General features: G+C 49.9%; 5 protein-coding genes across 5 annotated transcripts; 2 read left to right on the top strand and 3 right to left on the bottom strand.

The window, feature by feature from the left end:
• Window positions 1–232: 232 nt before the first annotated feature.
• On the bottom strand, window positions 233–2010 carry ASPGLDRAFT_169977 (uncharacterized protein; the record flags this gene model as incomplete). Its single annotated transcript, XM_022542704.1, has 5 exons — window positions 233–823; window positions 884–1192; window positions 1257–1319; window positions 1380–1787; window positions 1840–2010. The coding sequence occupies 5 exons, from the start codon at window positions 2008–2010 to the stop codon at window positions 233–235; spliced, it is 1542 nt and encodes a 513-aa protein (XP_022401919.1).
• A 986-nt stretch (window positions 2011–2996) lies between these two features.
• Window positions 2997–4152, bottom strand: ASPGLDRAFT_46211 (actin-related protein 2/3 complex subunit 4 family protein). Its single transcript, XM_022546397.1, has 5 exons — window positions 3970–4152; window positions 3591–3917; window positions 3412–3537; window positions 3307–3351; window positions 2997–3254 (listed from the first exon to the last, which is right to left on the bottom strand). The coding sequence occupies exons 1-5, from the start codon at window positions 3970–3972 to the stop codon at window positions 3246–3248; spliced, it is 510 nt and encodes a 169-aa protein (XP_022401918.1). The 5' UTR covers window positions 3973–4152; the 3' UTR covers window positions 2997–3245.
• Window positions 4153–4304: 152 nt separating this feature from the next.
• ASPGLDRAFT_148104 (ubiquitin-specific protease UBP6) lies at window positions 4305–6425 on the top strand. Its single transcript, XM_022541953.1, has 3 exons — window positions 4305–4387; window positions 4450–6069; window positions 6126–6425. Exons 1-3 carry the CDS (start codon window positions 4372–4374, stop codon window positions 6185–6187), a joined length of 1698 nt encoding a protein of 565 aa, XP_022401917.1. The 5' UTR covers window positions 4305–4371; the 3' UTR covers window positions 6188–6425.
• A 191-nt stretch (window positions 6426–6616) lies between these two features.
• Window positions 6617–7520, top strand: ASPGLDRAFT_124692 (PaaI family thioesterase; the record flags this gene model as incomplete). Its single annotated transcript, XM_022540498.1, has 2 exons — window positions 6617–7054; window positions 7143–7520. The coding sequence occupies 2 exons, from the start codon at window positions 6617–6619 to the stop codon at window positions 7518–7520; spliced, it is 816 nt and encodes a 271-aa protein (XP_022401916.1).
• Window positions 7521–7609: 89 nt separating this feature from the next.
• ASPGLDRAFT_1433718 (Mtc5p) lies at window positions 7610–12577 on the bottom strand. The gene has a single exon (XM_022541794.1). It carries the CDS (start codon window positions 12437–12439, stop codon window positions 8102–8104), a length of 4338 nt encoding a protein of 1445 aa, XP_022401915.1. The 5' UTR covers window positions 12440–12577; the 3' UTR covers window positions 7610–8101.
• Between the last annotated feature and the right edge of the window lie 360 nt (window positions 12578–12937).

The raw sequence follows: 12937 nt of genomic DNA, 5'->3' as shown, positions 1-12937 counted from the left end.
TCGGTAAATCCAACTTAAATATGCAGAAAATGCTTTGACCCTGAATAAAAATCGTTTACAGTAATAGACCCGTACCAAGGGTTCCGCAAAACATAGGTTGGCTCAATGCCACAAAAAAATGGTCGAGCCACTCCTGCCGGGTCCGTGAACGCTGAACTAGAACCAAAATTGAAACAAAAAAGAAAGAAAAGGTAATAATAATAAAAAATCGGCGATCCAAATTACAAACCTCTCAATGACCCTGGTTCGAAAAGTTCGACAAGAAGCACGGAGACGACAGAGTGTTCCGATGATGTCCAAGAAATCCAGGCCTGGCAGTCCTGTCCACAGCAGAAGGACGCAAGACCAGTTCCTGGCCCCAGTTTTCACCGATACTGCCCAGTCTGTTCCTGGCAAAGGTACCGCTGTAGCTATGCTGGTTCCTGGGACGGCGCGGAGTCGCGTAGATATCGACCTTGGACGATGACGATGTCTCTTCTTCGACAGCGTCGCTTCTTTCGGTACCGAAGGGTGAAATGGTCGTGGTGAGCTTATTGTCAGTTTGGCTGCTCAAGGGAGTGGACCCAATGGAGAGGTGTTCGATACTGAAAGTGGTCTCTTTGTCCTGGTTGATGCAACCGGTCAAGACGAGATTGCACAGATTGACCATCTCGCATTGAACGGCTTCTTCGAACAGCATGCGCTTTGCGGCTTCCTGTGGCCATTCGAACCAGATGCGTCCGTAGGGAGATTCGAGTTCGAAATCGTCCATGGGGAAAGTGTTGGGCAATTCGGAGGTTCCTTGGTCGTGCAGGGTTCCTTTGGAGATCAAATTCGCATAGAACTAGACAATACTTGGTGAGAAATAATGCAGACAAGATGAACGGAATAGGAGAGCACCTACCAGAAGCGTATCCTCGTCAAAGTTTGGTATTTTAGCCAGTGTATCAAACGGGAACCATTTGCCCATGTCTGGGAACTTGAGGATCTCGGAAATATCCTCCGAGTTGACGCATAAGGTAAACTTCTGCCGTTCGTTGAACGTAGGGCAGTTCAGACCGGCGTGGAGGAGATCGCGCATCAGTCTCTGGTCAAGTCCAATGGTTTTGGTTGTCTTGAGGCGGAATACCAGAGACTTGATGTGGCGATTAACCATTTCAAACAAGGTGTTGCGGTCATGGACAGTGTAGAGGGTCGTCGCGTACCAGGGGAACTGCAGTAGGAATATTGTGAGAACACATTCCACGAAGATTCTCAAATGTCTAGTGAATACTTACCTTGTAAAGCGTACTAATGGTGGACTCATAGGTACGCTGAGGGCACTTTGCACAGAACGGGGACTAAAAGATTACCAAAAGGTCAACATGTGTCCAACAAGTCAAAGTGTCGGGAGTACTTACACGATGAGGTATCTCAGCATGGCGAATAGCACCAATAATCTCCTCGCCAGTGAAGAAACCCGAGAATCCAGTGGAATAAGGGTCTCTATTCGGGAGAGCAATCGGCATACCATCCTGCCAGGAGATACACTTCGCACGGGGGAATAGATCTTTCAGAAGCTCGTCTTGGCTGCTAAGTTCCACATAGACGACACGGTTTCCCAGACGAGGAGGACGACCAGTCTCAGCGATCTTGTTAATACGAGTCACCGCTTCCTGAGCATCCTTGACGGTTTCGAACTCGGCATAACAGTCCATGGTCTTAGCAGTCGAGCGCTCCATAATAATATGGATGGGGCAGGGGCTAGCGAGACGGGCCTGTCGACCAAGGAACTGGATAATTTCCTGCTTCGTGATCGAGTAGGGGATCTATAACGTTGTCAGCCATATACTTTGGGTGATTTTTGAGAGAACTAATTACGTTTGCAACCTTGACCACTCCCCATTTCTGCGACTGCTGCAGATGGACCGCACTTCCAATAGGCATCGCATTAGGTGAGACAAGCTTGTCCACAGCAGCCACGCCACCAGAAGCCTGAATGATTGAGGTCTCCGACGGATCTTGAGAGTCAGCCTTCAGCAGTTTGTTCATGGGATTGTCAGAAGCACGAGGGGTCGAAGGAGACAGAATCAACGGCTGCTCACGAGCTGGCATGCGTGGAACCGGCGCAGGGAGAGGGGTAATGGTCGAGCGATGCTGGCGAGGGCGATATACCGCAGAAGCCATGCCTCTCATGGGATGAAAATTAGGGTTCAAGAAGTTATCTTCTGGCCGAGAAAGCAGATCCGGGGATCCGGGATACTGGTCCTGCTGGTAAGCATAACCAGACATGAAGGGAGAGTATGGATAAGAAGCTCCATATCCAGAGAAGTGAGTATTTCCCTGTCGGTAGGCCATGGTTGATAGTTCGTTGCGAGAATTCAGGACTTGGTGACGAAGGTTATGGAAAGAGAAACGAAGAGGTAGAAGCGACGAGGACTGGGGGCATTGAAATATTGTCTCGCAGAGTATTGTAATGGCGCGGGGTTACAATAGCGAGGAGCAATGTGTCGAATTCACTGTTCTCTTATTGTAGCGCCTATTGTCCTTATTGTATTGTCCTCTTGCGGTCTTGTCAATAGCGCTGGAATGGTCGCAGCTTCCTCAGTTTCCAAGTCTTTCTGTAAGGCAGCGCCCTAATTTGCTCAGTCAAGCTGTCAAAAATAATTCAGGTTAAAAGGCTTACCGGATCAGAATGTGGGATAGACATGGTGCAAACGGTTTGCATTTGCTGGTAGTTGCAAAGTTCAGGTTTCGATGGCTGTTCAGCAAAATGAAGCTCTTTAGGCCAGGGTGAAATGCGATACAGTGAAGTAAGGTAGATGGAGGAAGGTTATTAGAAAGAAGTAGTAGAATGCTTGATCAAAACAATGAGATATCTAAAGAGAAATAATATGATTGTTCTTTGTTCTATGTTAGAGGTGTTTCCCTTTAGACAGCACAAACAGTAACATACCTGAAATCAGTCAAGCTGACCAGCAATAGTTCCTGGGAGTAAGTTACATAGATATCCTCTTTTCTACGAATTTTCCTGAAACCGGCAAAACTAACTGGCTTATAATTAGACAGGATGCCTGCCACTAGTTGGATTTGGTACAATTATGGACAGGTTGAATTGCAAATTCGGGGTTACGACTTCAGGATCTAAGAGGGAACATAGTAATCTGCTGCGAAATGTATGGTTCCCATTACCAGCCTAGATCGCTTGCGCAGAAGTCGCATGCAAGCAACAGAATCGACGCTGAGTTATCATTCGTGGAACAGAATAGAACAGATTGTAGGCGAGTTTAGTCGAACTAGATCGTATATTAGCGAGGCGCTGGTATATGCTGGAGCATGACTTCTTACCGGTACGAGGAAAGATTCGGCAACATAACGAGCACGGGCATTCAACTGAGATACGTTAGCGTCATCATTCCATCCACAAACATCTGAGCCTGGTACAAAACGTACGAAGAGCTTCATCTCCGAGATTTCCTTATCCACCTCTTCCATGAATTGGATAATAAAGTCGACAAGCTTGTGCTTCAACATGGCTTCGGTGTGGAAGTTGGTGATCAAGAACGAGATATCATAGCCCTGTTGATTCGTCAGTAAAATCTGCCCCATCCCTTCAATCATCCCATACACACCTTTACTGGCTTCCTCCGCAGGATGAAGAAAGATTCCGCGCGCTGCGTCAAGAACCTCGTGAACTTATGGACAAGGATATGCTCGATTTCATCCGCCTGCTTTATACTGATGCTCACACGGACACTGTTGACACTGGGCTCGATGAGGACTCTCTCGTTCTCGTTGCGCGAAACGGTCAGGGGATTGAGGAGGAGTTCGGGGGACGTGGCAGCCTCGATTTCCGGCACGTTATGTCGTTCGGACGTTTGCGAAGCGAAGTTGGAAACCGCAAGAGCCGCGGTCAGCGACGAGCGGACACATTGGAGGTAAGGGCGCAATGATTGAGACTAGAGGTTGTTAGAATCAATGTGATTATCGGTTCTTGATACTGAAGCTCACCATGATAGGGGAATGCGGAGGTCCAATGGTGTACTTTGTATTGCAACTGCTATCTCCGCCGACGTGATGACGACACTGCTGATGTGATATAAATGTAGGAATCCGAGGATATTCTGCCAATCACCAGAGAAATAGCAAGCCCGCACGATAGTTCAGTCTGGAAAGTAAGATGATAGTACTATCAATGCTCAACGTAGCTTCAGGAGCCCGACTACGGCCGTCCCGCTCGGGGCGGTGATGTCGATGCTGTTTGTTTAGTTTGCATAGTTTGCATGTTTCCTGCCCCACGCCTGCTATGATGATCAATCGCCTCTTGTATCGTACCTGTTACTCTACCCAACGAAAGTCCAGTAGCGGCTTGCTAATACTTCAAACCCTCTGAGAAAGACAAATATCCGCAAAATGGCTTCTATTCCAGGTATTCCGTACTGCTTCTCGTACTTTCCTTTCAGTGACTAACCTAGACCGCTTCCGATATAGTCATTGTCAAGCACCAAGGTAAACGCCACGAGGTCGAGCTCGATCCCTCGTCGAACGGCGAAATCTTCAAGTTCCAGTTGTACTCCCTCACCGGTGTCGAACCTGAACGACAGAAGATCTTGGTCAAAGGAGGCCAGCTCAAGGATGATACGCCCCTGTCTTCCCTCAACGCCAAGCCGAATCAAACGTTCATGATGATGGGCACACCCTCTGGAGATGGGACTGTTAAGGATTTGGGACGCCCTAAGGAGACAATGAAGTTCTTGGAGGATATGACGGAGGCTGAGGCTGCAAGGGCAGAGGGCGCCACTCCCTCCGGTTTGCAGAATCTTGGAAACACTTGCTACCTGAACTCGACCCTGCAGACCCTGAGAGGTGTTCCCGAGCTTCAGGATGCACTCCAGAACTACCAGCCCTCGAGCTCCGGTGGGTCGTCGGGACTTGGTGATCTCAGCAGCTTTGGTCTAGGCGGCCTGGGCGCCTCTGGAGATCTCACTGCTTCCCTCCGGGACTTGTTCAAGCAGATGTCCGAGACGCAAGAGGGATTCCCGCCGCTCATGTTCCTTAACTCATTGAGAAACGCTTTCCCCCAATTCGCCCAGGAGGACAGGAATGGACATGGTTATGCTCAACAGGATGCTGAAGAGGCTTGGTCGCAGATCTTGGCTCAGCTGCGGCAGAAGCTGATGGTCAAGGAAGGTGAAGGATCCGAGGCATCTTTTATTGACAAGTATCTCGCTGGACAATTTGAATCGGAGACCGAATGTGATGATGCCGCGGCGAAGCAAGTTGGGGAGCAGCCTACAAAGAGCTCGGATGTCTTCTACAAGCTTGACTGCCACATTGGCAAAGATACTAACCACTTGCATGATGGAATCATGGATGGTCTTGAAGAGAAGATTGAAAAGAACTCGCCAACCCTCGACTGTAACGCGATCTATACGAAGCGCTCACGCGTCGCCCGACTCCCCAAGTACCTGACGGTGCACTTCGTTCGGTTCTTCTGGAAGCGTGAGACTCAGAAGAAAGCGAAGATCATGCGCAAAGTGTCATTTCCCGCTGAACTTGACGCTGTGGAATTCTGTACCGAAGAACTCAAGAACCAACTTGTGCCTGTCAGGAACAAGCTACGCGAAGTTCGCAAAGAAGAAACGGATGTGGAGCGTGCTCGAAAGCGCCAGAAGATCGCCCATAGAGATGAAGAAGAGAAGCGGGCAGTGGGAGCATCCAGCATGGAGCCCATGCAGAAAAAGAAGGTAACGGAAGAGCGCAAGGAGTCCGGAAAGGCAGGTGATAAGGACACAGAGATGACAGAAGCGTACAAGACGGATGCGGAGTACGAAGCAGAAGCGGCTGCATCCATCCTTGCTGCTAAGAAGGAGCTTGCTGCCCTCGTCGATCCCAAGGTCGCCGCTGAGGCTGGAACGAACCAGTCTGGTCTTTACGATTTGCGTGGTGTTATCACTCACCAGGGTGCCAGTGCCGACAGCGGTCATTACACGGCATACGTGAAGAAGCAACAGAGCAATGGCAGCGACGAGGACGGAAAGTGGTGGTGGTTCAATGATGACAAGGTCACTGAAGTGGAGGCTGAGAAGATCGAGACTCTTTCTGGTGGAGGTGAGTTAACTCCGTATATACATGTGAGGATGAACTACGCTAACATATATTCTCAGGTGAATCCCACTCTGCACTTATTCTTCTCTACCGTGCGGTTGAATTGCCCACTGCGGAGTAATTGTTCACGGACTATGCGGCAAATGGTCATTGTTAGGGTCTGTCCAACATAAACTAGGACATATCTCTATTGTTAAACTTAAATACATAGAAAGAAGACACGATTCCCATGTTATTCTTGTTTACTTCTTGGACATGACAATTCTGTTCGTTTGTTGGAGAACAACGTCGGATATATTTACCTACCACAATCTCAAATACTATTCATGCTGGGAAATCTCAAATGCATTGATCTCCATGTATCTTTGACCAGGGTATATGAGGTACGAAGGCCAAAAACAAGAAAAATAGAATAGAACAAAAGGACTAGAGGGTTAAGAATATGAAGTAGACCAGCGAGTACCATCACGTGATATCCACGAACCAACCTCGGCATCTCAGTCGCATCAACCTCCCCTCGATCGCGACGTGCAATTGCTATGTAACCACCATGTTCGGTCCACGCGCAGCATTACGATCCCAAACTCACCTCCTCAGCGCACCCACGCGCCCCATCTCCCGCCTCACCAACTCGCCCTCCCCTCTCCCGCGATACACCAGCACCGTTGCCTACGCAAACGCACCCTCCAAACGCTCAATATGGCTGCGCCGTCTAGCCTACACCACAATATTCGGTGGGCTAGGTATGCTCGCAGGACAGCTGATTGAAGAGAAAGTAGCCGCGCCGCCGGTCCCGGGGTCACTTGAGGATAAGATTGTCATGGAGGAATTGCTGCAGATATATGAGAAGGCTACTCCGATTGTTATGGAGTTAAGGAGTAATCCGAATTATGAGGAGTCGGATGTTTATCAGAATTATTCGGAGGAGGAGAATAGGCATCGGTTGACGGCGGGGCCGTTGAGGGGGAGTAGGGGGTTAGCGCTGCAGGTTTGTTACCCTTTCTTTTCCTCTGGCGCATGCGCAAGCCAGTCGGCTGCCATTCCAGATTAACAGAACACTAACCAAACCGCAACAGAAAGTATTCTACAACCGCAAAGAACAAGAATCCATCAGCATCGTCTTCCTAGGCGAAGGCACTGAAGGCTGGCCCACAATCACCCACGGCGGCGCCCTCGCAACCGTCATCGACGAGAACCTCGGCCGCGTAGCGCTACGCAGCTTCCCCGGGAAAACCGGCGTCACTGCGAACCTGCAACTCAACTACCGGGCACCTGTGTACTCGGGCCATTTCTACACTTTCCATTCGAGGCTGGATAAGGAGAGGATCACGGAGAGGAAGGCTTATGTTACGGGGGAGGTGAGGGATCCGTTGGGTGGGCTTTGTGTTGAGGCGAGTGCGCTTTTTGTTGTGCCGAAGAAATTGAAGCTTAAAGAGCTTGGGGAGACGTATTGAGGTTGGTTTGGGATTGATTCATTGCTATGCTGGTATACCCGATATCTCGCTTCATGGGGAGATATCTTCCGGTTGGGTCGTAAGGCATCTGGACTAGGCCTTGCAGAATTACCACATGCTCTTAACACACTTGGAGCTTTCTACTTATCTTCTTTATACATAATTCAACCCCATCGGAACAGAGGTATTATGCGAACTTAGCTAGGGTGCATTGGTACTGCTGATGATACTGTATCAATAGCATACATAGTGGAAAAAAGATAGTCATCTTCGTAGCTTAGTTAGAATAAACGTTCAGCTCACACATCTGATTAGAAGAGATGCGATTGCAATTCTAGATGCTGTTCACCATGACCTATGGTATCAATCAACCTATCTCGAAACCAGTAAGCCAAAAGGGGAGTATGTACTCAGAAAGGCAGTACAAGAAACAGCGCCAGACGCCCACACCATGCTTATAAATCACGGATATAATCAGATGCAACAAACGATTCGAGAACAGGGGTATAATCAAATAGCGCGAGAAAGGAATACAGAAGAAAAATAAAAGTCCATGCAATAGGAACGCCACATCATCACAATCAAGTGTTTTCCACTTGGTTCATTGCACTCCTCCTCGGTACAAACGCCAAGGTACTGTGTGAGCTGGTCGACTTCGATCTCAAGCGTCTGTCGTCTTTGCGAAATCCCCGACTTATTCCACCACCAAGACCCCGTGCAAGGGATGCAAAAGGCGATGCTCGCCAGAACTCGATATCCCCTTCGTGCTGTTCATCTCTGGGGAAAAGGTCACTGGATAATCTTGACGAATCAGCCGGTCCGCTGCGTGGCCTATCTAGAGACCTTTCACGTGAATGGCTGGGAGTTGGCGAGGTCCAGGGCACTGGAATTTTGACCGTTATGTGTTCAGAGCAGATACAGCCACAACCGCTAGGGCAGGATCGAAATTCCTGCTCCTGTCCGGGTGTTGTAGTAGTCTTGTCTTCGCCGCTTTGGCTCGAGGTCTTCGAGAACCACGCCTGGTGGCAGGTAAAGCAACTCACATGGCCACAATTAAGGCAGGGGATGAGCATCCCCTCTATCACCTCTCCACAGATTACACAAGGGAGGCTGATGGGGAGTGACTGTTTGGGCCTGCAATTCGGACAGGTAACGCTAGTTCCTTCGGAAGGTTTTGCTTCCGCTGATGCTTCAATCGAAGGTGGTACTGAGAAAATTGACATCTGAAGAGAATGACCACATCTGGAACAATGTCGCTGGATTTCGAGGCCTTGGTTTCCCGGGTTGTCTTCAGCGGACTCCGAGTCACTGCGGACCAAGGTTGGAAATGAGAATGATGCTCTAGCACGACGGTGACTGGAATCACATTCGATAACCCCACCGATTTTAAGGACTTCGCTCTGTTGAACTGGTAGTCCCCAAATGGAAAGCAAACGAGAATAGGTTGTACGATACGACCTGTAGAGCCAATCCTTCTTGGGATCCAAAAACGAGTCTTGAGAAGGCCCTACGTTGTCAAAAGCTCCTTGATTTTTCATGCTAACTTTGAGCCTCGCTTGCTGTTTGGGGACAGCCTGGGTATTTTCGCTCCCTGCATCAGAGTGTGTTTGCGAATTGAGTGCAGTCGGGACCATCAGATGGTCAGTACTATTCGCCGCAGCCTTCGCGGGGAACGCGCCACTGGGCCATGCAATGGGCGCATTGGGACTGCCGCTTGGGCTTTGCTTTTTCCTACCAAAGACACTAGTTGGAGGAGAGGCTGACGACGGGCCAAACGTGAAAGATCGAGAAAGCGAGGAGGCCAAAACTGAACCAATACCGGAGCTACTGCGTGGCTGTGATTGTTGATCCGGAGATGTCGCGATTGAAACCGTCTGACTCGCATGCTTCCTGTCTGCAGATATGGCACCTGGTCGAGAGGTTGCAGGAGGAGTCGTGCCTGTCGAATAGGGTGGGGAGGTACCGCGCCAAGTTTCGCTTGACGAACGTCCAGAGCTCTGTGCCGCGGGTAACATGTGACTTTCCTTTGACGCTGAACCGACAGGCGTAATTGCTTCTTGGGATTTTCTTTGCGCGGCCGCGGTCTCAGAAGGAGCATCCAATGAAGAAAGAGGCTCCGTGCGCCTGGGAGTTAATCCACCGTACCCACGTTGATCACGAGTGAGGTTTCCCTCGCTATTGGATTCATGAAGGACACACGAGAGCATAGCAACCATTTGTACATCACCAATGCGCTCGAAATGATCGAACAGAGCTGGGATAAGCCAAGACCGACCGAAAGGGTGATTACCCCATTGAAGGCCTTTCCCTGCTGCTCTGTTGAGAAACTGGATTGGGTTTGGGGCGTCGAAGCTCGTGTCAACAACGCTATCTTTTCTTTGCGTGGACCTGAAGGGACGGCGCTGGAAGATTCCGTGTTCAGATTCGAACCCTGGGCTTTGCTGATTGAGCAATATCAGTTTGACAAGGCCCCAAATCTGGGCCAACTCGTGATATCCGGAATCAAGGGCCACCGAAGCATTATGGGCACAGACATCCACGCTCTTGCCGCATATCCGGTATTTACTCGCCAGCTCGCGTTTCGCTGGTAGGAGACTGCTAAAATCATGAATTGACACCACGGTCTGCGAAGCTTCGGAAGGCTTGATATGTCCACTACCGCCAATTGATCTCTGTGAATTGTCCGTTGACCTGGGTCGATGGAACCCAAGACTACCTGCGCTGCGCCATGTTTGAGGAGCCGGGAAACGGGCTGGCAATCCCGACGACAACATGTCAGATGAGCCCGAAGAACTTGATGATTCGGTGTCTGACTCGTCGGAATATTCTGAGACGCCATCATCAGTGCTTGCTATGGTACCCGTTATTCGAGGCCCGGGAGATGCGGTCTGAAGGCGACCAAATCCCTCGAAAACCTTATCAGATCTAGACAGCCTTGTCATCTCCTTGAACCCCAAGGTTTCGAGCATGGTTGCCGACTTGTCCTTCTTTGGTGGAAAGAAGCATACTAAGCGACCGTCATTCGCCCAGAGCGCACCGCAGGCTTTGGCAACTGGCACCATCACGTTGGCATTAACCGGCCTAAGGAGCTCTGAGCTCATTCCCAGATCCTGGCTATGCGACAGCCCGACTTCGTCTTCATCGCTCGAGTCATCGCCTCCCAGCCCACCGTTGACAGGCGATTTCACTGTCTCGGCAGTTTCTCCTTGAATCCATGCAATACTTTCTTCCAAAGTACTTTCGCCTAGAAGGTAACGGACGGCTCCTTCAAGACACCCTCTCTTACGAGATAGATAAGATTCTGCAATGGTTTTCAAATCTGAGACCAGCCTGGTAGCGAGCTGATCTGTAACGGCTGCTGTTTTTTGAATGTTGAAAATCGGTATCGACGCCCTAGGGTACTCGACCGGAAACTTGATATCCGCTTTCAAGAAAAGGGATGCACTCTCTGCACCCCACGGTCCATGCAATGATATTGTCGCCTTTCGCTGCCTCACATCAACGGATTCGAAAACAACTTTGGTGAACTTTTCCCCGACGTGCGAAATTTCGTCTCCTAGTGTTTCGATGTCCCACCCCGCTATCTTGACGCCGCGCATCCACGCAATGGGATTGGTCTCAGTCCTGACAGTAGTTTTACCCCGCATGCCTACTCTTGAGTCCACATTTCCACCCCAAGTACGAGAATATGGCATTGAGATGGTGTTGTTCACCCCAGTGCCATCGGGAAAACGCGGCTGCGAGCCGGCTGATAGACCAGAGCCTGTGCCATCAAAATCTTCCGGGCCATCACGAAAAGTTTTGTAGACTGCGCCTGAACGAGTGACATTCAAGTTATGAATGAATGATTTCCCTTTCTCGTAGCCAACACGCCGCAAGACATCGGGTTGCACCCTGTGTAAGCGAAGCTCCTTATCTGATCCCCAAGAAACAAGCTGGAATTCCCGGTGATCGGTCTCATTTACTACCCCGCCTCGAGGTCTCCAAAGAAATTCCTTAACCTGACCCTTGTGCCCTGGAAAGCTATGTACCAAGGGGAGCTCATCGGTCGTTGGACCGGGTTGTTCTCCGGATCTGCGACTATACAGATGGAGGTCGCTATTGCCCCTTTGGGGCATGGCCAGCACGCCCCATCCAAACGGAGTATTCCTTGCACGCCACACAGGGAATGGAGTCCTGATCAACTTCTCCGGTACGTCGCGTTCCGCGGTATAGTCCCAGAACTTGACAGTCCTATCCAGTGAGCAAGTCACTAAAGCGCCGGGACGTACGCGGTTCCAGTCAACGCCGTAGATTTTGGTATTATGCGCTTCAATAGATCGAATCGGAATTGCCCCCATCCTATCATCCCATATTCGAAGGAATCTATCGTGTGAACTTGCGATGACATGAGGGTCTTGTCGATTCCACTTAACCTGGGTAGCCCCAGCAAACCAGTCGGAAAACGTAATAGCTGGTCGTGAGGGCGTTCGTAAATCCCAGCTGTGAACAAAACTATCGACAGAGCATGTTGCGATAACGTCCGGATGGTGGGCTGAGAAGTTGATATCGGTTATAGCTCGGGAATGAGCGTGCAATACATGTTCAATGGAATTTTGCGAAGTATTCATAGCCAAGTTCCACACCAGAGCTTTCTGATTCGACGTGCTCACAACCCAATAATCGCGAGCCGCAAACGGCGACCACTGAACGTCTGCGACCTCCCATGGAGTATGGTGTGGGAGATACCGAGGCGGCGAGTACGGAGAATCGAGATCAATGATGTGGAGACCCTCCTTTGACGCCAATACTACATCGCGTCCACATGGCGATATGGACATAGAACCAACCGGCTGTTCCACATGGAAGGTGCTGTCTTCGCCAAAGGTTGGACTCTCAAAGGCCGATGTCAGAGGCCTGGCCTCCATTGAGTTGGACATGGCTTTTGATGGGAATCCACGGTTTTCCTTGACGAATTCCTCCACGCCCTGCCGTTCAGCTGTTGTCCAGGAGTTCCCCGGAGGATAGCCGGGTCTCTCCAAATATCATGTAACGGGATGGTGGAGGATGATTCAAGAATCCGAACGATGCTCGCATTTCAATGATACCCATGGAATTGTTGTCGACTATGTGAAATGCAAGGACCCGACGCTATCGCTTGCGCGCATTGCGAATTCGAGAAATCAATCGGATAAGAACTAGACCGGGAGGGATAAATTACTTCCAAGCGCTGGGAGTGCAGCTAATGCAGACAATCCAATGTTAGCCGGTACATATAGATAAGGAAGGGTTGTCCGTATAAATAGTGCAAGTTCCATTGGGGATCTAGCAACTTACCTCGACAATGAATCCGACGTCTGTGCAGATGATCTATACGGAGAATAGATTATGGATCTCTCCGCCGAAACGAACCTAGGTTGCTGTGGAGAGAGCTGGAG

This window comes from Aspergillus glaucus (genome assembly GCF_001890805.1).
Source record: "Aspergillus glaucus CBS 516.65 unplaced genomic scaffold ASPGLscaffold_8, whole genome shotgun sequence".
Classification (NCBI taxonomy): domain Eukaryota; kingdom Fungi; phylum Ascomycota; class Eurotiomycetes; order Eurotiales; family Aspergillaceae; genus Aspergillus; species Aspergillus glaucus.
The sequence above is the reverse complement of the archived record's forward strand: the minus strand, read 5'-3'. Positions and strand labels throughout refer to the sequence as shown.